At 41.3% G+C, this 20,358-nt stretch overlaps 2 protein-coding genes across 2 annotated transcripts; both read right to left on the bottom strand.

The window, feature by feature from the left end:
* Positions 1–310: 310 nt before the first annotated feature.
* Positions 311–3,776, bottom strand: irx4b (iroquois homeobox 4b). Its single transcript, XM_046418607.1, has 6 exons — positions 3,005–3,776; positions 2,564–2,752; positions 2,161–2,273; positions 1,533–1,689; positions 1,172–1,325; positions 311–1,064 (listed from the first exon to the last, which is right to left on the bottom strand). The coding sequence occupies exons 1-6, from the start codon at positions 3,047–3,049 to the stop codon at positions 490–492; spliced, it is 1,233 nt and encodes a 410-aa protein (XP_046274563.1). The 5' UTR covers positions 3,050–3,776; the 3' UTR covers positions 311–489.
* A 12,200-nt stretch (positions 3,777–15,976) lies between these two features.
* irx1b (iroquois homeobox 1b) lies at positions 15,977–19,840 on the bottom strand. Its single transcript, XM_046417727.1, has 5 exons — positions 19,343–19,840; positions 18,328–18,570; positions 17,159–17,957; positions 16,888–16,948; positions 15,977–16,295 (listed from the first exon to the last, which is right to left on the bottom strand). The coding sequence occupies exons 1-5, from the start codon at positions 19,577–19,579 to the stop codon at positions 16,247–16,249; spliced, it is 1,389 nt and encodes a 462-aa protein (XP_046273683.1). The 5' UTR covers positions 19,580–19,840; the 3' UTR covers positions 15,977–16,246.
* Positions 19,841–20,358: the final 518 nt, after the last annotated feature.

The raw sequence follows: 20,358 nt of genomic DNA, 5'->3' as shown, positions 1-20,358 counted from the left end.
GTCATAAAAGCATGCATGTCTTTAACACGATTCAGCAGCTGGTGAGGATTATGCTGACTTTTTTTTGTTAAGCTCGGTCTGTTAGCACAATGTTGTGTCTAAGAAGGGTGCATTTAAGACACTTTTTAGAAGACTGGGCTGGAAACATTAAAAAATCAACTCCAGTCAGGTTTTCTGAGAAATTCGCTGAGCTGATGTTAGCTTAGTTAGCAAGCTGCCTAGAACTAATAAAATTGTTAGCTAGAAATGAGAAGCCTGCTTTTGTTCGCCTCCATCTCAAGAAAACATTGTTTCAAAAATTACTAAGAATTAAATCTGTCACTGTAATCAATTGTGCTGTGTGAGAATGGAGAGCTTGCAAGTGATGCAACAGTAACCAAGGGGGCTGGTGCAAGTGGTCAATTGGTCAAGTCACAACAACAAAATATAGACTTTTTGTTTTAAGTCCAGCAGTCTTTGAAATATTCTGTTGATGATGTGTTGGTTGGACTACAAAGATGACGTAGACCTAACAAGTTCATAGGATTGTCCAGGTGTTCTGCTGTCTATCATGGCATCATTTAAACCTTTCCACACCTCAGCTGGTTTGAGTTGTTGGAAAGGAGGACCATGAAAAACTCCGTCCACCCATTCTCTGAGTGTGGCGACTGGTGATTCTTGTTGCCTGTCTGCCTTGGTTAGCGCCATATTTGATGGATACCCGGGGGAGGATGAACCTGTAGCTGACAGCATGCAGGGAGGGTATTCAGGCTGCAAGCTGGCATCCAAAGACACAGCAGTGTGAGCAATGGACCAAATTTTTGGTTTGGTGTCTGTACGTCGAAGGTCTGGATTAGGATGGAAGGCGCTGTTTTGCTGTTGGACTGGTGTGAGTTTTGGGCAGTTTGGGGACAATCTCTCTTCTGCATGCAGTGGGTCTGTGAGATGCCGCTGTGGGAGGTCTGTGTTTTTGTTTGTGCCATTGTCCTCCAAAAGAAACCGTGGCTTTGGTTCACAGTCAGAACCATCTGACTCAAGCAGGTCGAAATCCTCAAGATCACTCTGCAGGTCTGCACACTGTTGATCTACAATAATGAATGATACAGATAACACTAAGTCTCTGGATGCTAATCAAACTTTAAGCGAACCTTGAAACATGAAAAATTTACCGACTGATTTAAGTCCTGCTTACCAGGAAGGTCTTTATCATTTTTAAGTGGCTTCTCTGCTTCATCACTGTCATCATCACAACCTCGGTCATCAGAACTTTTACAAGCCCGTGGTGACCACGTCACCTTGTTCTCTTTCTTCAGCCTCCTGCGTGCATTTGCAAACCAAGTGGATACCTGAGAGAGGGAAGGAACGGAGGTTAGAAGGGAACATAAAATCATACAAAAGAAGATATCATAAAAAGTTGAAGAGAAAATACCAAGGAAAGGACAAAACATTGAAGAGAAGGAAGGAAACAATAATAAAAACATGTAGGTATAAGAGAACTAGGTGTAAGAAAAGAAAACACAACATGTAATCTATGATATTTTGCTGAAACTTACCTGGGTAAGGGTCATCCTGGTAATGATAGCAAGCATTATCTTCTCTCCTTTTGTGGGGTAGGGGTTTTTCTGGTGTTCCTGCAGCCAAGCCTTCAGGGTGCTGGTTGTCTCTCGGGTGGCATTTTTACGACGGGAAGCGCCATCTGAGCAGGAATACCTGAACCAAATGACAACAATTGAAATACTATTTAGCTTTGTCATACCAAAAATGAATGTCATTTGCAATGAAGAAAGGCCTCCATCACTTTCAATTCAATTCAGTTATATAGCGCCAATTGACAGCAAAAGTTATCTCAAGACACTTTCCAATTAGAGCAGGTTTAGACCAAACCTTTTAATTAAATTAAATTGTAACACTTCCAAGTATTGACTTTAAATCATATATTAATGGTGTCTAACCAAATCCGAGTCAGGATGTTGTAGTAATACTTATGTAATGATGCCAAGACATAAAAAATGTGAGGTTACTAGAAACTTGCGACAGATGCACTATATTTTTCATCATGGAGTTGGAAGTCATAAGAAGAGGATGTTTGATGTTACAGTGTTACCATTTTGAATTGAAGAAAGACTACAGTTTAATCTGAGTGAAACCAAGCACTCAGTCAGTATGCAGACTTTGACTTACCCATATCTTTCGTAGGAATACTGTCCAAATGTATATTCATAGGGATAGTAAGCAGAAGTCTGAGATGTCCCCACATGCACAGATGCAGCTCCTTCTTTGGGATCTAGTGGCCCCTGAAGATATTGGCAAATGACTGATGTGAATATGTAAGTAATCCGAATTCTTAAAATACTCACAGAAAGACATACTAAATAGTGACTTTACCTTTAAATTACTTTTTCTTACTTTTCTCTCATGTGCATTTATTGACATGTCATTCTAGAAAATGTTCATTTTTCAAAAAATGACAGGGTAACTTTTTCAAGGTTCTTTCCTCTCTACTACCAGAATTAGTGATTATATGGACCACTTTTAAATCATGGCAAAATGATAATAGTAAAACTGAGAGAACTGTGAAGCTTACTCTGGAATAGAGAGCTGTGGCGTCGCTGGTACAGCTGTTATAGTGACTTTGGCTCTTGGGATAAGGGCCGCTGTAGACTCCAATGCCGGTGCCAGAGGCGAGCTGGTGGCTCGGGGAGCGCAGCACCGAGTGTGACGGAGGCGTTCCCGGGTCCAGGCAACCGGCCAGAGAGCTGGATGTCATCAGGAACTTCGGCAAGAAAGTTGAAAAATTAATTTAAATTGTCTCATTAGAAGTTATGTTTTCTTTTATTCCGTTTATTCTTGTTCTTTGTTGCTGTTCTGATTCAAATTATTTACAGAGAGAATCCTGCTGATATTGTCACATTTGGTGAGGAAAAACGTGACAGATGCATTGATATTTTGACGGTGCCGTAGTGTATAACGCATCACTTACACTAACTTTCAGGACAATAACACATGATAAAAGTACTGACTGTACCTGCGGTGTGGTGGAGTAGGAATATCCCAGCGGAGAGTAAGCCATGGCTCAAATAAGAAGCAGGAGCGCGGACCAGGGGAGACATCCAACAGTATCCTCGCCAATGGAAGACCTTTGCCTCTGACACTAGTTTAGAGTTAGTCTGCCGGTCAGCTTTTCACGTTTTAAAAATCCTCTACCACCTTATCCAAATAAGGGCACGCAGAATTTTACGCACCGCTTTCATTTTACGCACGACGAAAACAGTCTTGAAAGTAACTTCCCCTGTAGTTCCTCCTCATTCAGATGTCTGCTGCAGCTTTCACGGTGCTATCTTACAATCCAAAGCGAGAGTGTGTGTGTCTGTGATCAAACCTTGCATCTCCCTGTGATGCGCTCTTTGGTTTTAAGGCGCGTCTCTCTGACGTCAGCTCGGACACTTGAGTTTGTGTGTGTGTGTGTAGCCCGGTTTTCATATCGAGATGAAGAAACTCACCTAATTAATTCCCTCCCGGTTTTCTATCAGTTAATCCAGGAGAACAGCTCCACGTGCGTGCAAACCCCCAACAGTCCCCAGGCGTAATGAGAGTGTGATCAATTCTCTCCTCTAAAGACACAGACATACAGCTGCATATACATGCATATGCACAAATGCACCCACACACACGCGCACACAATGTGCTATGGCCAGAGGGGGATCAGGAACGTAATGCCTTGACACCACATTGACACTAGATGATTGATGACTACAACCTGATATTAGCATAATCGTTTTGCCCTGTAGTTTAGATAACTTGTCACCACGGAGAAATCTCCCTGTCATCCACATATTCATGAGTGGGGAAATTTCAGGTCTCCTCCAAGCACATTAATCAAAGAATAAACACTCCCAGCATTCCCTTGAGTAAGCACCTTTACCAACTGAATGGCTTGTCATGTTTTTAATAACAAAGTCTTAAGCCATCCTGGTGAAGTGGAAACAATTCTCTAATTTCTTTTCAATCCACCTTTAGATCTCAGTTAATTTTCATGGGTAGAGAAGGATGAAGACTCAGGCAAGTGTTTGAGGTATGGGGGAAATATTAGATGAGTTTGTGGTGTTAAAAAATAAACACGCTGTTATGCAAAAATGGCACAGGTAAAAAATTTGGGGGTAGAATGATACGAAACAGAGAGGAAAGGATCAGGGCAGTGTATGGAAACAGAAGAGAGAGGATTTTGTTTTTGGTGAGGGGAGGTTAGTTTTAATTTATTGGGACCATTGTGAAGGTTTTTATTATTATCATTATTATTTGTTTTCTCATCCCAGATTCTTGATACTTGCTTGAGATTTATTGCTAAAAAAAATCCTAATTGATCAAACAGACACTTCCCAAACCTGGCTTTTGTAGATATTGGACTGCATACTTTTGGAAACTATCTGGAAGAAACATCCACAATAGACAATCACTCAGGGTGGAACCTTTTCTCTTAGACCTAGACCTAGATATTAAACTGTTAGCAGTTTAGTTCATTTTAGAGAAATGTCATGGTCTAGTTTTAATGTTAATATTAGAAGTTGGAAATTTTGGCAGAAAACAATTTAAGCATATTGTTATACTGTACTGTGAAGATTTTACTGATAAGTTCAGTAGCAGCATTTCCATGACTTGATTTACGACAGGTCCTCAAATAGAAAACATAATCTGCATTAGGTTAAAATGTATTTTCTGTTGCAAATTTGTTGTATATAAATGTGATTTCTAGAACACAAGGTGGTGGATTTTGGATTAAGTAGAAAATATTATGAAGCAATATTAAGTGAAGCACATCAGTGGACAGAGAGCTGCCACTTTTCCTGACACTCTGTGGCTGTTATGTTTTACACAAATGTCTCATACTTAGATATATGGGAGGAGAGTACTGTGTGTGTGTGTGTGTGTGTGTGTGTGTGTGTGTGTGTGTTTTCTATGTCAAGGGGAGGGTATAAAGATGATACTGGGGAGCGTTTTTCTTTTTAACAAAATTAACCATAAGGAACATCTCTTCTCCACCTTAATACTTTTTGTACAATCCCTTACATTGTAGGGAAGGATTAAAATGGGAAACCCATTAGAGGAACGAAGAGAAAGGAAAAACAAATGACAAAAGGAGAGTTGCGTGAGAAACTTCAGGATATCCAGCCTGGAGAAATGAATGCGGAACGAAGGGAAAGCCTGAAGAGGGAAACTTGGGGAGCAGAAGTAATCGTTAATAGTCAGGGGATCTGAAATGGAGCGAGGGGATGTGGAGGGGTAAAAGGACAAAATATTCCCAGTGCACCCGGAGTACGGCTGGAACAACAGAGCTGCATTGCCAGAAAGCATCTTGGGCCCCACTGGAGAGAAAACATCTGTGTACCGGTGCTTGATTGACATTCCATTTGTCCCATGAAAGGTGCTCATATACTGAACATGGTCTCACTGTCTCTCCCTCATCTGTGCTCAGAGCTTGGAAATGAAGTTATCTCCCCATGCTGGTGTTGCACGTCTTCACACAAAACACACGTCACTCACAGAGAATGGCAATTTGTTTTGCCACTGACAACGAACATGACCATGTTTAATCTTTAGTTTCATAGTTTATGGGGAAACAAAGCTTGTGAGGTATAGCTGAATGAGCAGCCTATTGAGAGTCAGGACTTAACTTCAGAGCTTTAGTTACCTTCTTCCTGGGTAAAAAGAAGGAACATAATGCATGCATTGCACATGGAGATAGACAGATTATGTTATTTCCCTCTTTTTGAATATTCAATAGACTACTTATATATTAATATATGGTATGTTTATAAATTCATGGCATTCTTCCAGTATATATTTCTTAAGACTCTGAGTTCGTTAGACCGTGATTATATCTTTCTGATCTTGCTCCCGCAGCATCAATCATTCATTCAAGATGCTCCTCAAGAAAGAAAAAAGAAAGGAAACACACTCTTATTCTCTCCTTCCTGCATCCAGCTCTAGATATTATGCAGGAGGTGGGGCATGGGGTTAATGATAGAAGCATGTTAATGTGAGAGGAGGAGGAGGGCGAGGCAGTGCAGAAAGTGTTTCAAAACGAGTGCCAAACAACTCCAATCACAAGTTCTTTCAATCACAGTGCGCCACATTTGAATATTTTCCACCTTAAAGTCTGAAATCTATGCAATTTTAATCACTGTTTAACATCTAGATGCTTTTTGAACCTTCATCTTGGTTTTTGCTATTTTACTTTGACAGAATATAGTGGATGGTGCTGACTGCCTCAAATTGAAGTGAGATTGCTTCAAACAACCTGAATGGAAACATGACTGTTGTTTCTAGGGCCTCCTCTGAGTTAGATGATCTTAGCGTGGAAATGGTTCCACAAATGGTTTGATAAAAGGAATGAAAGGAATAGGCTGATATTTTGGAAAATGCACTTTTTCCTTGTCATATTCACTCTCATATCAAATCTTATGTTCAATATGAAGCAATTAGCAGCTGGTTGGCTTAGCTTAGCATAACAAATGGAAACAGCTAGCTGAACTGTAAAAAAAAGTTCACCGCTAAAGTTCACTGTTTAATCCCTACAAAACGTGAATGTAAAAATATTTGCACTCTTTGTGCTAACTGGGTGCTGGCTGTAGCTTTAAATTTATTGGATTGATGAGTGGGGTAGAAATCTTCTCATCTAACTGTTGACAAGGCCAGTAAAAGTATTTCCATAAACTGTTTCTTTAGCATCCTCTTTGTAAAGCAACAAAAGAGAGGAAAGTGAAGCAAAACTATGAGGAAAGTTGTTTCCATGCAAGATTTCCTCTCCTTGCAGTAATACCATCAGACAAACGAACACAGGGGTAAGACAAGGTAACTTTTCCACATTTTTTTCAAGCTTCTGCTTCATGAGGAAAAGGAGACATATTCAGGGAGAAAGAAGAGGACAGAGGAGGATGAGCAATAAATGGATCATGAGGAAAGAAAATAGCCCTTTCTTTTCACCACAAGACACGGCCTACAGCGGCTGCCTCTTGTTAAGCACAATAGCACCGACCCAGTACAAGCACAGACCAGGCTCGATATGATCCACAAACAAGGCTGCCAACACCAAGTACCTGTCTGACCACTGAGCAGCAGCCATGCTATCTGCTGCTTCTCAGCTCCTGTCTAATAAGAGTCTCATGGAAGATCTGGAGCTGCTGAACTCTGAGTGGGATCCTATAAATGCCTTGGTCTTCTTCATCAAAGATGCAGGACATGGGAACAGAGACAAGCTAACCCTCTTAGCCGCTGTGCAGTTTGTGTGTGTGTGTGTGTGTGTGTGTGTGAAAGAAGTGGACAGAGACAGACAGAGGCAGAGAGGGAGACAGGTTTAGGCTACAGGCAGCTCTTAAGAGTGTGTACAGTTTGCGCTGAGCCCTGAGAGGCCAGCCGTATTCCTCCCTATCACTTCCACTTCATTACTCCGAGAGCGGACATACATTATTCAGCTCTTCAAGCCTCAGTCCACAGGGACCGATAGAGCCTTTAACAAACACTTTAACCTATCTTAGCTCTCTTGCTGATCCTCTGTCTGTTATCTAATCTATTTATTTGTCTTTCATCTGTCTTGGTTTGCAATGATTTCTGTTTATCTATATCCTCTCTTTGCAACAACACTTTTTAAAAAATGATTTCTGACCAGTTGTATTTGCAGTTTCTTTATTAATGAGTGTCTGCTATTTGTCTTTTGTTAGCCCTCGGCCTTCATTGAAACTATTATCTCTCTTTTAACTCTATTTTTGGTCTCTACCGGTTCCTGAGGAAAATGTCTGCCTCTTTAGCTGCCAAATTCTCTACTATGTTCAGAAGCTAGCCACTAGCTGTGCCTGTCAGCTGTTTGGTGCTGAGCAGAAAGTGTACAGTGGATTTTTAGAGCCCTGAAAATGATACACATACACACACGTTTGTGCAGTGCTAATCCTTCTTTTCACACAACTGGACTTCCTTGGAGGTATAGTTTACACTCTACCCAACAGTAAGTAAAATCACTCACATCTTTAGAAGTTGCAACATCTCTAATTATCCTAAATCAGTATATTATTCTAAGATGTCCAATTCTGTATAACAACAACTTTCAATTTTGGTAGATTTGCGTATTTTGCTGATAATTCTTTTTTCTTCTGTAAAATTCAGAATGCAAGACTTGTATTGTTACTTAATGGAAAAATTCTCTTAAGTGAGGAAAAGTAATGTTAAGAATGTTTTGGATTTTTGAGTCATTAAAGGGACTGCAAAATATAAAGGATAAAAAAGTTTTTTCTTTGTTTAATAAGACCAAAGATGACCAGGAATTATTTCAATTTGCTTGTGAAAGAGCTTCATCAGTGCCATTCAGGTTGGGAACACAATGAGAAGAAACCAGAGCCACACTGCTGCCCATTGTTTCACATGATTACTGCAGTACCACTGCTTAGACCTCAGGTGCCATCCTCTGGTGGTTTAGAGAACTACAACTTTATTGTGATGGTCGTCGTGATGAGAGTGCTTGTGCGTATGTGTGTGCGCGGTTGTGGTGGTGGTGGTGCTGCTGCTACTGTTGTTAGCTCAAGGGTGGCCAGTGATCTCCACTTGCAGTTGTTATTGACTGGGGTGAAAAGGTCACCCACAGGTTTGTGACTGACCAAAGTCAGTACAGCAGGTTTGCTTGTCTGCCTGCAAACCCTTGGGTGTGGTTGCAGATTTCATGTTACATCTCTAACTCCCAGACCTCCCAGTACTTTAGGCCACCAACAGCGTCCAGTCCGAGAGTTTTCAGGCTTTGTTTCAGTGTTTTTTGCCACATCTTAATAGCATACTTGTTATCACATTCATTTGGATCAGGACAGACAACCTAGATCAAACACTATAATATGCTTTATAAATTACAAAATGTTTTCTTTATTGTTTTGCACAGAAAACAGCATAAATAAAGAAATAAATAAAATAGAATGAAGAGTATTGTATGTTCTTCTTTCTGCAGTGCTCATCTTTTTGTGTCTGATCTCCTGATTCCACATCTAGAGAGCCTCTTACTGTGCGCCATGACTGGTCACATATTATCACACACTCTTTCACAAAGTATTAATCCACGCCAAATGCTCAAAAACTCATGCTATGTGCTTGACAGAGAGTTGCATGTGATAGCAGTCGATTAAATGCTTCTTTCTGGAGCATTGACATTCCCTGGGGAGGTGAGGGGCAATAATTTCCTCAGATTGCCCCTGTGGGAACGAAGCTGCTGGTTTTCTGTGTCCATTCCAATCACATCACTAATGGAGAGGCGGGTAAGCATCTGTGACAGTGGGAAACCAGATCTCTGCTCCCCCTGTGCGTGTGTATGCGAGTGTGTGCGTGTGTCCCTTGCAGATAAACAGTTGGCAGGTTTCCCCTTTCCCTGTGCACGTGCATTAACACACACACACACACACACACATCTGGGGGGGGGTATGCAAGCTGGACAGGGTTAATATACTCCATTAAGCTCTATTACCCTAAACGACTTGGGCAGATGAATGAGGACTCACATTACTCTGCAACCATGTGTGTGTGTGTGTGCATGCATCTCTGTGTTTGCATAGATTTATAGTGTGTGTATGCACGTGCCTGCATCTCATGTGTAATTATACTGTGGAGATATGTGACCCATGAGTCATCTATTATTATCAACGCAATGAAAGACAGCAGAGGGATTTTGTTGCACTCTGGGTTTCTGTACACTGACAAAATCCTCATCTGTCTTGTACATTTTTTGTCAATTATTATCTCTTAGTCCACAAAGTGTCCTCCCTCTTAAAACAAGCTAAAGATTTTACATTATGATAAGAACATTTAATTCTAATATAAATAATATAAATACGTCAATCATTTTTTAGGATTTTAGTGCAGAATTATGCTTTATTTTGGTGCCCTATCAAGACATCACCACTAATTTCTTAAAAACACAAGTGCATTTGTAATGGAATCAGGTTGAAAGTTTTCTTGTATGGGTAGATTTTATTTTATTCCTGCCTCCACAGCTCTCTTAATAAAAACAATACAAATGATATACATAATGGGATCACAGGAGTTGATGTCCTCATTCTTAAACAACCGCCATTTCTGATGAAATTCTATCTGACATGACTCATGCAGAAATAATATTATATTTTCAACTTATTCACATTATGTTTAGTCATGTTTGTCACCTTCCTTCCTCACTCACTGACTCTACAGAAGTTAAAGAGACAGATGACAGATAACAAACCAGGTATTTGAGCAAAATTACTGATTTTTCTGGGTTTGAACATTTTTGGAAACAAAAATAGGGACAATTGGAATTTTGGAAAAATTGGGATAATGTAAAGTATACAACTCAACAAAAGCTAACAGAGGTCCAGTTGTTTTTAGACACTTTAATGTGGAAATGCAATTTTCCAGACATTTGGTCAAATCACATTGACAACCTCATGGTTGCACTAATTTCAATTAGTTTCAATTTCACAAATTTTATGTCAGTCCATTTTATAGTTTATATAGTGCAGTTTGAAGCTACTGCCAGACAATGTAGCCCCATCATTTTAACTGTTTTGAATAATTTTAACCTTTTTTGACACAACGAAAACTTTCTGGAATTAACCCAGAGATTTTCTATCCACTGAAAAAATCCAGAAAATAAAGGCAGGGGACGGGCAGATACAGAAACACACACCTCTATTGGGTCGTATGTGATGATTGAGAGGAATTATTTTTATATAAGATTATACATTGTCTCTTTAGGAATATATATACTTAGGAAAAGGAAAACAATGTGAATTTATATTAAGTTCTTTCAGTGTTTAATAAGAGAAAATTATTTATATAGACTTCATTTGCCTGCAGTTTAAATGCCACAAAGGTGACCGTTAAAAAGTTAAGCCATGGGTTAATTTTCTTATTCCAGTGCAAGTAATGGATAATTGTACAGTATCACTTTGATGTGCAGACTGATGTTCCCTAACATTTTCCCGACATTTCACAAACTGAGGCACAAATTACAGAAAGATCACGTATGAATTAATTTTGTGTGGCTCCTCCGCCCCGCTCCAATACACCAGTGTGTCTCAGTGAATGCTGAACAAAGACGCAGCCAGTCCTCAGCCCCCTCAGGACTCTCACAGCAGTACACTAAGCTAAGTTGCTACACTATACCAAACCAGTGGATAAACATTGTTTCAAAATGGCTGAATAGAGCCAGCGATGCGAACACTCAACCACGAACCCTCCCTCTGTCCTAATCTGCTTCTTCCCTCAGATTATTGCGGTGAATGGGCAGACAACAAGAGAAAAGACCTATCACTCCCACCCTTTCATAGCATTTGTTGTGTGTATTTTCCCTGTATATTAAATTTGTCTCCTTTAAAAGGCATTGACAATGTTTGCTATTTGTCTGTAAGGTACTGGCAGCTGCAACGCGACAATAAACGGCAGCTAAGAAGCAGCACTCGGTCAACCCAGAACTGTGGAGCTTGTTGAATTACCCATGAGTTTTGATACTTCGCTTTTGTGTAAATGCTTAATTCCACTAATCCCTATGAAGGAACAGTGAATGGCGTAAATTCCCTATGATATCTTCTCTAGGCTAAACATTTGCTCACATATGTATACACTGGGTACAGAAAATTATTCTTTTGACAACATTACAACAGATTTAACCCAGTGCCCTGCTTATCCTGCAGTGACATGTATTAGCTTCATTGCATTGGGAGGTACATTTCCATTTCAAATTACAACCCAGCAACTAGCGATGCACATGTACACACACACACACACACACATACATCAAGCATTTTGTTAAAAACTCATGTTGTTTTGCTGTTTAATTTCTTCATTTTAAGTGCATAAAAACCATTAAAAATTCAAGAAATATTAACTCACATGTTCATTATTTCTTCTCTACAGCCTTTAACTGTTTGTCAGACCTTTTCTTCTCTGAGCCCCTTGGGGTCAAGCTCTGCAAAGCCTATTTGGTGATCAAACACTGTCGCTCCCTAACCCCTCTTTTTCCTCCTTTCTCCACACACACCTCTCTTGCCCTCTTTCTCTTCCTTTGGCCCTTTCTCTGCCCCTCAGTCTCCCCCTTCTTTCTCCTCCCATGCCCATGTCTCTTTCTGTCCGGCTGGCCCTCTCAGCGTGGCTATAGAGTCCTAACTTGTCTACATTTACCCCCTGCGTTGACTGACCAATGGGGCCGTTGCGCATAGAGTCCCTCCTTTAGCGCCCCGCCATTCTCCCCGAGTCAGCTCAAGCTCTCTGTTTTCTCAACCTCTGACCCCAGGCCATGGCAACAGGGGCAGGAATGTCAGGAGTGATTGGCAGGATAAAGAGCGCAGCCCCTCTCTCTTGCACAAGCGGATTTGAGACACTTTCAGTGGCGAACAATGGCAGATTTGGGCTTGATTGGATCACTGATGAGCTGATGACTGTCAAAAGAGCACGTCGTCTTTACATAAGCCTGATTATCTCTGTGTGGCGGAGGAGCGGAGAGGAGTAGGAGGGGTAACCTCAGTAGGGTGGGATGGGGGGTGCGCACCCCCATGCAGAGTGCCTCGAAAGGGGGATAGATCTGCACACGAGGGCCAGGCTACGAGGCCCGGGCCTCTCTCATCCACTGGGGGCCTTTAACAAATCTATTCAGGTGACCAGAGGCCCTCATACATGTGGCCATAATCACAGGAGGATGGCTGAGGGTGGGAGTGTGAGGGGGATGACACATGGAGGCAATCATTGTTCAGCCCCCGACATCCCATCAAGACAGACAGAGAAGCAGTAAGAAAAAGAACGAGGAAAGGATGCATAGAGAGAGCGATGTGCTGACAGAAAAGAGCAGTGGGACAGGCAAATCAAAGACAAATCCCTTCCATAATCTACCTCTTTAATAAGGATTAGAGCACACCAAAGAGCCTATATGAGAATACCAAAGCACCAATGAAGACTCTATTCACACTGAGAGTTTGAGGGGCTGACAGGACCCTAAAAACTCCTCAGAGAGAGTGTTATTCCAAAGTATTAGTGACGGTTGTTTTCCTCACTTTTGGCATTTTACAGTGTGTACCAGTTCTATATTTGAAAAGTTTTGGGGTAGTTTGGGTGACAAACTAACAACATGAAGCATAAACTTGAAACTCTGAAGAAGTTTCTGGCAGCACCCGCCAGAAAAACACTAATCATATTTTGGATCTGCTCACTTTTTCCACTCCTTTCATAACAAAACATGTTTTGGGCACGCTGTGTAACTCATTAAACAGCCATTTGATGTCATTTTCAGCGCCATCATGCTAAGCTCGCTGATATATCCAGCTTTGAAAGAATAACATATTGTTTGGGTACTTGGAAGAACAGTAGCGTGATCTGGCTGGGATGAAGTGTAGAAAAAGTGAAGTGTGTATATGAGAAAGAGAGGCTGATATTCTCCTCAGCGGTGCTGATGGCAGTCTGTCAGAGTTGGCAGAGGAAGTGAATATGGCCTCAAGTGTCTGGCTCCCTTCCATGCTGTTCTCACATCAATGACAGCTCTCACTGCATCATCTCTCTCTCTCTCATTTGCTCTCTTTAGACTCGAGTTTGCTCTTTCAATCTCTTGTTCTCTGACTTTGTGAAAGGGTGGATGGTTGGATGGATTTATGAATTGAGCTTTCTGAGTGAGGAAAAACACCACCAAAGTCAAGTCACGACTCTATTATTTCCCCACACCTCATACACACGTGTCAGGTTAAAAGTAAGAGTTCAGCATTTTAAGAAATACACTATTTTGTTTTTTTGCATAGATGACTGCCAGCATCTCCATGTCTGTACAGTAAATATGAGGCTACAGCAAGCAGGAGATTAGCTTAGTTTATTAGATTAGCTTATTGTAAATTCATTTAAGGATGTTAAATTAAATGGGTCTGACTTCCAATTCATACTCGGTATAGACACATTACATATTCAGAATATGTTATTATATATTATATATATTACATATAAATAATGATATATCTGGCATTAGTTTCATACTTGATATTTGTTTATCTAAACTTAAAAAAAGATTTTGAGTAAGAAAATAAGCATATTTTGTGATTTCTTTCACATATGTGCCATGATGGGTGCATTTTAGGGCTAGGTGGTAGTAAATCTATATTTGTGATCCCCCCATGAAGATACAAATTAGTTTTTGGAAGATTTGTACAAATTAAGGTTATGCTAGATGATTTTGGTACTTGTTGCCCATGTGAGTCAAGTAGGAGTATGGATTGAATGAATCAATCCACAGAGATTAAAATGCTTTGTTTCCTCTATTGTGATAAGTAAGGGAATGCTGCCACTTCCTAAAGCAACATTTAATCCTTCAGAATAGCCAGATTTGGAGACACACACAGTTTTCAGTTGGCAACAGCTAAATGCAAACTGTAATAATTATTGGGTTGCTGTTTGTCAACTGAAAAGACTACTTTGTAGAGTAAGCACAACAAATGTCCTCCATTTTTCTATTAACAACTGGTTAGGAATTTAAAAAGTGGACTTACAGAAAAGCTGTCACACTCAGTCAATCAGTGACAGTTGGATTCCATGAAGTATAAGTCTGCTTTACTTTTTCTGAGAGTGAGGTGGCAGCATTGAGTTAATCTGCACATCTATGAATCTGGTGGTTCTGATTGTGTCACAATTCCATCATACTTCTTTTTAAGGCAAATATAATTGATTAAAACTTAACAACAATATATCTTCATTTCAGTTATCAGCTACTGATATTAAACTAAATGACAGGAAGTGCTACTCAAAACATTGCTATATAATTGTTGTGTCCTTGCAGAGCTTGTAACTTTGCCTAGTCTGACCCAGTTTAATCTAATTCCAACCGTATGGGTAATTTAATCCAGATATTAAACATCTATGGACTTCAGCAGTACTTGATTTTACCACAACGCCACAGCAGCTTGATGGTAAATTGATTTACAGTGTTGCACAATATGATCTAAATTAAATGTGAACCTAAAACAGGCTTTATACCACTAGATTTCTAGTCCACATGTTTAAATGTTCAAATAAATCTAAACTGTGTCTGTACATGAACCTGAGGCTGTTCAGGCCCCATCAGAGGCCAGAGGACATAAATCATATGGCATGCCCGACCCACTGCTAATCCAAGTATGTATATAGAAGCACAGCTTTGAGGAACACTTACTATTAACAGCCCCAAGACCCCCTGCCATCCTCCCTCTCTCTCTCTCTTTCTCTACTCTGTCTTTGGGCCTGTGAACGTCAAGGATGGCTAGGAGTGACACACAACCCTCATCCACCTCCCCATGAGCCGCTGCCCCCATACTGGCTGCTGGCCTTTCCTGTCGTCTGATCCATATTTCAGAGGCGGCAGTGGTGGCACTGAGGGGGTATAATCCAACATTAAAGCAAGGAGGCCTGGGCTGAAAGCACAGACTCGGGTTCATAAGGTCCTGGAAATCTTCAATTTCAATTTCCGCAGCGTTTGCAGTGGCTTGCAAGGCGCTGGCATAAGTCTCTGAGTTTTGGCAAGAGTGCAGATTTCAATAGGGGCAAGACTTTTCTTGCAGAAAAGGGCTTACACTGCATGATTTAGCCGGCATGGAGAGTGTGAAAGTGTCAGTTAAAAGGTGGATGCACTGTGATCCTCATTAAACAAGTGGAAATCAATTGTATGTGTCATATGCAGGCCCATATTCATGTTAATGTATCATTTCCCCTTAAAATACTCACACTTGAGAAGAAGGAAAATAAACAGAATTTCTTCACTTTTAAAGTGATCTGTCAGGTAATATAATATATTTGGAATTAAAATTATAAAAATCCATCCATAAATGGAAGATAAAGACTTTATGAAAATCAAAAGTTCGGTATTGGCTTAAGGCAGGATCTTTTCTAACTGATTTTCTTGACATTTTTGAGAAAAAACGAACAATCTCTAATTAGGTACAGGGAAAAAGTCTCCAGTAATAAATGACTATAATGACATTTATTTAGTTCCCAAAAAATATATTCTTTAAAGACAAATCCATATCCTGTATTTACAATTTTCAAGATTTCCATTCACAACAGAAGAGGCAAAGAAAAAACGTAGGACATAAAAGAGAGATACGAGCAAATCTGTGACAAAAACAACCATTTCTTTTGCATGTGGAAGCTAAACAGCAATACTATGACAGGTTCCCCTGTCGGGAAATATCCTTCATTAAACTGTTCTCAGTTAAATAAAATTATTCTTTTCTTTTTCTTTTCTTCTTTGTTTTGCCTTGTCTTCTCATGATGTTGTTGTCAGAACTCGCTGTGATGCTGTCCCATGGTGAGGTCTGAAGTGAGGAAGGGCAACAAAAAAGAAAAGATACATCAGAGGTGAATTAACAGGAACACTGGGATAAATGTCTTCCGTGTGTGCGGGGGAGAAGTGCTGGGGGTCAAGTATGAAGAACCATTCTGTCAAAAATCATGCCTTCATTAATACACATAAATTATTTACCGGTTTTAATAATGAATTTCGTTTTTCAACATCCTCGTAAAGAATGTTAAACTCTATTTATGCAAATTTTAAAACACTGTAGGTAAATTGTTTCATGTCTTTTTACCCTCCGCTACATTTCTGATGTTGCTATCAGCTTTTTTCTTTGACATTAGACGCATTCACTGAGGGGGCATGAATAAATGGCGGCAGATTATTTAAATGACCCAGGTGGCGATAACTCGGCGTTGCTGGGGGACCCCCGCAGGATATATTAGACTGCTGCCTGACGAGGCGTTAAAGTGGGGACTCAGTCACATGATTTATGTACCCAGTCAGGTGTAACAGTGTTTACCTCTGCTTTAAGGTTCATTTGGCAGAAGACACGTTGAACGAAACTGCGGGTGATAATGTCATAATGCCAAATTGATTTCAAATGAGGTTACCTGTCAGAGATCAGCTGGAATGGGGACTTCAGGGAATCAGGCCTGTGGTCGCTCTCTTCGTCTGGAAAAAAAAGAAGACCAAGTTTTTTTAAAAATTATTGGATCCAATTCTTTTCAAAATTTCATCTGTAAATTGTACATAATTGGATAATTAATTTGTTGGAGTTCTTTTGGGGCTTTTTTTGAAATGTGCGTCAAAGCGACTCCACAGAGGCCTGCTCAGTAAACAAATTAATTGCAGAGGCTTTTACAATCAAATGCAGTCCATTACCATCTCTTTTTGGACTGAAGCTTCCTGACGACTCTACATCGCTGTCATCCTCCGTGCCCGAAGTTGCGGGGCCCGCCGTCGCCGGTCGTGCGTCATGACGCGCAACCGGCACCGCGCCGTGGAGAGGCAGGTGTCCGGTCGGCGTGCCTCCGAGCAGCGATCTCATGTTCAAAAGAGAGTTGGCATTCAGAAAAGCCGCATTGGCCCAGTTGTGCAGCTTGCCAATCTGGCATGTATATATCCCATGACCCGGGAGTAATGCCGGATGGCCGGCGGAGGCCAAAGCCGGGTGGTGCGCGTGGGCCGCGGGGGAAGGTTTGTGAGAGCTGTCAGGGGCCGTGGCGGTCTCAGCCAGGGACCAGATTTTTGGTTTGTTCTGTTGTGGTCTCTGGCACTCCTGTCTGCTGGGAGAATGGTCCACTGCGAGTTTGACCACAGGCGATCTATTGAGAGAAATAGCCGCCTCCATTCCTCTCAGGCCCTCCACAGAAAGCGTCCTGCTGCTGTCCGAGCTCTTCGGCTCTGAGGCCTGCTCTCTGGCGGCAGCGTTCGCCTCTCCTTCTCCCTCTCCCTTCGCGGAGCCTTGATCCCCTGCTCGCTGCTCCTCGGGTCTCTCGATATCGACCGTTTCCAAATCAATTTCCTCCTCTTCGTCTTCGTCGTCGCTACCGTTCTTGCCATGCTCGTCCTCGTTGTCGCTGCTGAAGATGCGGCCGTCCCGGTCCTCGGCGCTGCGGCCCCAGGTTACCTTGTTCTCCTTCTTCAGGCGTCTGCGAGCATTGGCGAACCACGTCGACACCTAGAAAAAGAAAACACATTTTTTTCGCGCGTTAGAAATCAGAATAAAGTTATTGTTCCTTTGACAGTACATGGCTGCAAACAATGTGCAAATCCCTCATTGTTTATTCATAATTCCTCATCACCATTGAACAAGCTTTAAAATCAGAAATATCTGGAGACCTCTCGATTTCAGAGAGTAACGTGTGACTTTGTTCACTTATCGCTCACACAACTGTTGTAACATGTAGTTCAATGAACTGTTGATGTAAGAAGTGATACGTATGACATAACCTCTGAAAAACAATCAAACAATAATGAATAATTCCTCTGTATGGAGACTTGTGCCCACCAAAACGTGTTCCTGGGGCACAGGCTGAAATATTACACACCTGTGTGAGTGTCATCCGGGTGATAATAGCAAGCATTATCTTCTCTCCTTTGGTGGGGTAGGGGTTCTTCTGGTGCTCCTGCAGCCAGGCCTTCAGGGTGCTGGTGGTCTCCCGGGTGGCCGTCTTGGCCCTCGACGGGTCCCCGTACGGATACTGGCCGTAAGGGTAGAAACCCTGGGCGGCGTGGACAGGCAGGGAGGCTGGATGGGATCCCGGGCTGTCCTTCAGCTCGTACTGGGAACCCTGAAATGTAATTGGAGAGAGAGGAGTGATAACTTGTTGAGCGACTTGTTTAGTAAATTATTTCAAGAATACACAGAAATCAACATTTGAATTATTATTTGTGAAGCTAAAAAGTTTAGAAAAGTTTCAATATCCCGTCAATTTGATACCAAATAGGGAATTTATCAGGAAATCAGGGATTAGAATGAAAATAGCTTATGTAATTTCTTTAATTGCCTTTTTACAATATTTTTATTTTGCTTCTATTTAGTGCTTTAATTAATTTCTGATCGTTTTTTTCATTACATTATTAAATTCTGACTATTTAATATCAACTATCTTTTGTAATTGAGTGTGTTTTTTCTTAAACATAAGAGACTAATACAGTACAGAAGATTACAATCTCAAGGGAGTTTTCCATCGCATTTTTCCATCGCAAAAATTACGCAAAAAGAATTTCTAAACTGACAAAAGTAAAGTGGAAGTATATTCTTTTATGGTGATTTTTTGATTGTGATGATGCAATATTTTGCCATAAAGAACCTACATATATATGAAGTATTTCGACAAGAAGATAACAGAATGTTAACTGACAATTTAAATGAGCAGAACTATAATTTATTAACGACTGTAAAGTCACAAATATCCCAGGAAAAACAAAGCTCTGCATTAACACATCCTGGGAAATTGCGCATTAATTTCCAATAAACGAGAGCTCAGCCCGACAACAAGCACTGAGAGTCTTTAGCACCTGAGCTGCTTCAGCCTTTGGTGAACAAGTATCAACTCTCACCATCTGGGATATGAGGGCGAGATCTGTGGCTCCGCTGTACGGCAGAAAGGCACTGTAGTTATGAGCCGCCCATGGGCTCCCGTACATCCCCAGCATGGAGCCGACAGCCGCGGCGGTAGCGGACGAGCTCACACCGCCCTCGGTGGCTCCTTCCCGGGCAGAGGCCGGCCGCTCGCCTCCATACACCTCATGGGAGGCACTGAGGAACTGGGGGTACCCCAGCTGAGGGAAAGACATGTCCGGGGAACGCGTACAGTAAATCTCAAATCTTCAAAGTCAAAGCCACACAACAGCAAGAGGAGCCAGGGAAAAAAACGGAGAAAGTATGAATCCCCAGAAAGAAGAGGAAGAAGAACAAGAAGAGGATGAAGGGGGTGTCTAAATCACCAGAGTCCCCCTTTTAGAAACTGTCAAGCTTGTCCACTTCCACAGACACGGAGTTGTATCACAGCCGCAGCCTGGCACCTCGAGTGCGGAGTGATGCGTGTGTCTGGCCGCAGGAGCTTCTGGATGTGGAGCTGACTGACTGATTGGCAGCCTACTTAAGCACCAAGCTCCTCCTATGCCCGGGGCAGGCGATTAGTGCATTGGTTAGCCTAGGTCGTGTGTGTGCGTGTGTGTGTGTGTGTGTGTGTGTGTGTGTGTGTGTGTGTGTGTGTGTGTGTGTGTTTGATCTAATTTCTGCAGTCTACACTGTGTCTATACAGAAAGGAAATCCTGTGAAGTGTGTGCAGAGTATAGTTACCTCTTTACGGTCAGTATGACTTTATTCAACAAATGCACGTCACCCTGTCCTGCTGGGGACACTATTGTTGCGTGGTAACAGATGGAAATTGTGAATTAATAACAATAAAATAATACTATTAAAAACACAACAACAACAACAACAACAATAATAATAATAATAATAATGATAATAATAATAACAATGTTCCAAACAATTGTTGCAATTTGAACGTATTTAACTCGCACATTTAGGTATCATTTTTTCCCTTTCCTTATTTGACAGCTGATCC

This window comes from Scatophagus argus, chromosome 17, assembly GCF_020382885.2.
Source record: "Scatophagus argus isolate fScaArg1 chromosome 17, fScaArg1.pri, whole genome shotgun sequence".
Classification (NCBI taxonomy): domain Eukaryota; kingdom Metazoa; phylum Chordata; class Actinopteri; family Scatophagidae; genus Scatophagus; species Scatophagus argus.
This window is presented reverse-complemented; position numbering and strand designations above follow the sequence as displayed.

What these genes read in the sequence shown, in the direction of transcription:
- irx4b (XM_046418607.1), bottom strand. Translation starts at nt 3,049, where the DNA reads ATGGCTTACTCTCCGCTGGGATATTCCTACTCCACCACACCGCAG. An exon ending in CCTACTCCACCACACCGCAG is followed by an intron (nt 2,753 to 3,004) that starts GTACAGTCAGTA and finishes TTCTTGCCGAAG; the next exon opens with TTCCTGATGACATCCAGCTC. An exon ending in CCACAGCTCTCTATTCCAGA is followed by an intron (nt 2,274 to 2,563) that starts GTAAGCTTCACA and finishes CAATATCTTCAG; the next exon opens with GGGCCACTAGATCCCAAAGA.
- irx1b (XM_046417727.1), bottom strand. Translation starts at nt 19,579, where the DNA reads ATGTCTTTCCCTCAGCTGGGGTACCCCCAGTTCCTCAGTGCCTCCCAT. An exon ending in TCGCCCTCATATCCCAGATG is followed by an intron (nt 18,571 to 19,342) that starts GTGAGAGTTGAT and finishes ATTACATTTCAG; the next exon opens with GGTTCCCAGTACGAGCTGAA. An exon ending in CTTCAGTCCAAAAAGAGATG is followed by an intron (nt 16,949 to 17,158) that starts GTAATGGACTGC and finishes TTTTTTTTCCAG; the next exon opens with ACGAAGAGAGCGACCACAGG.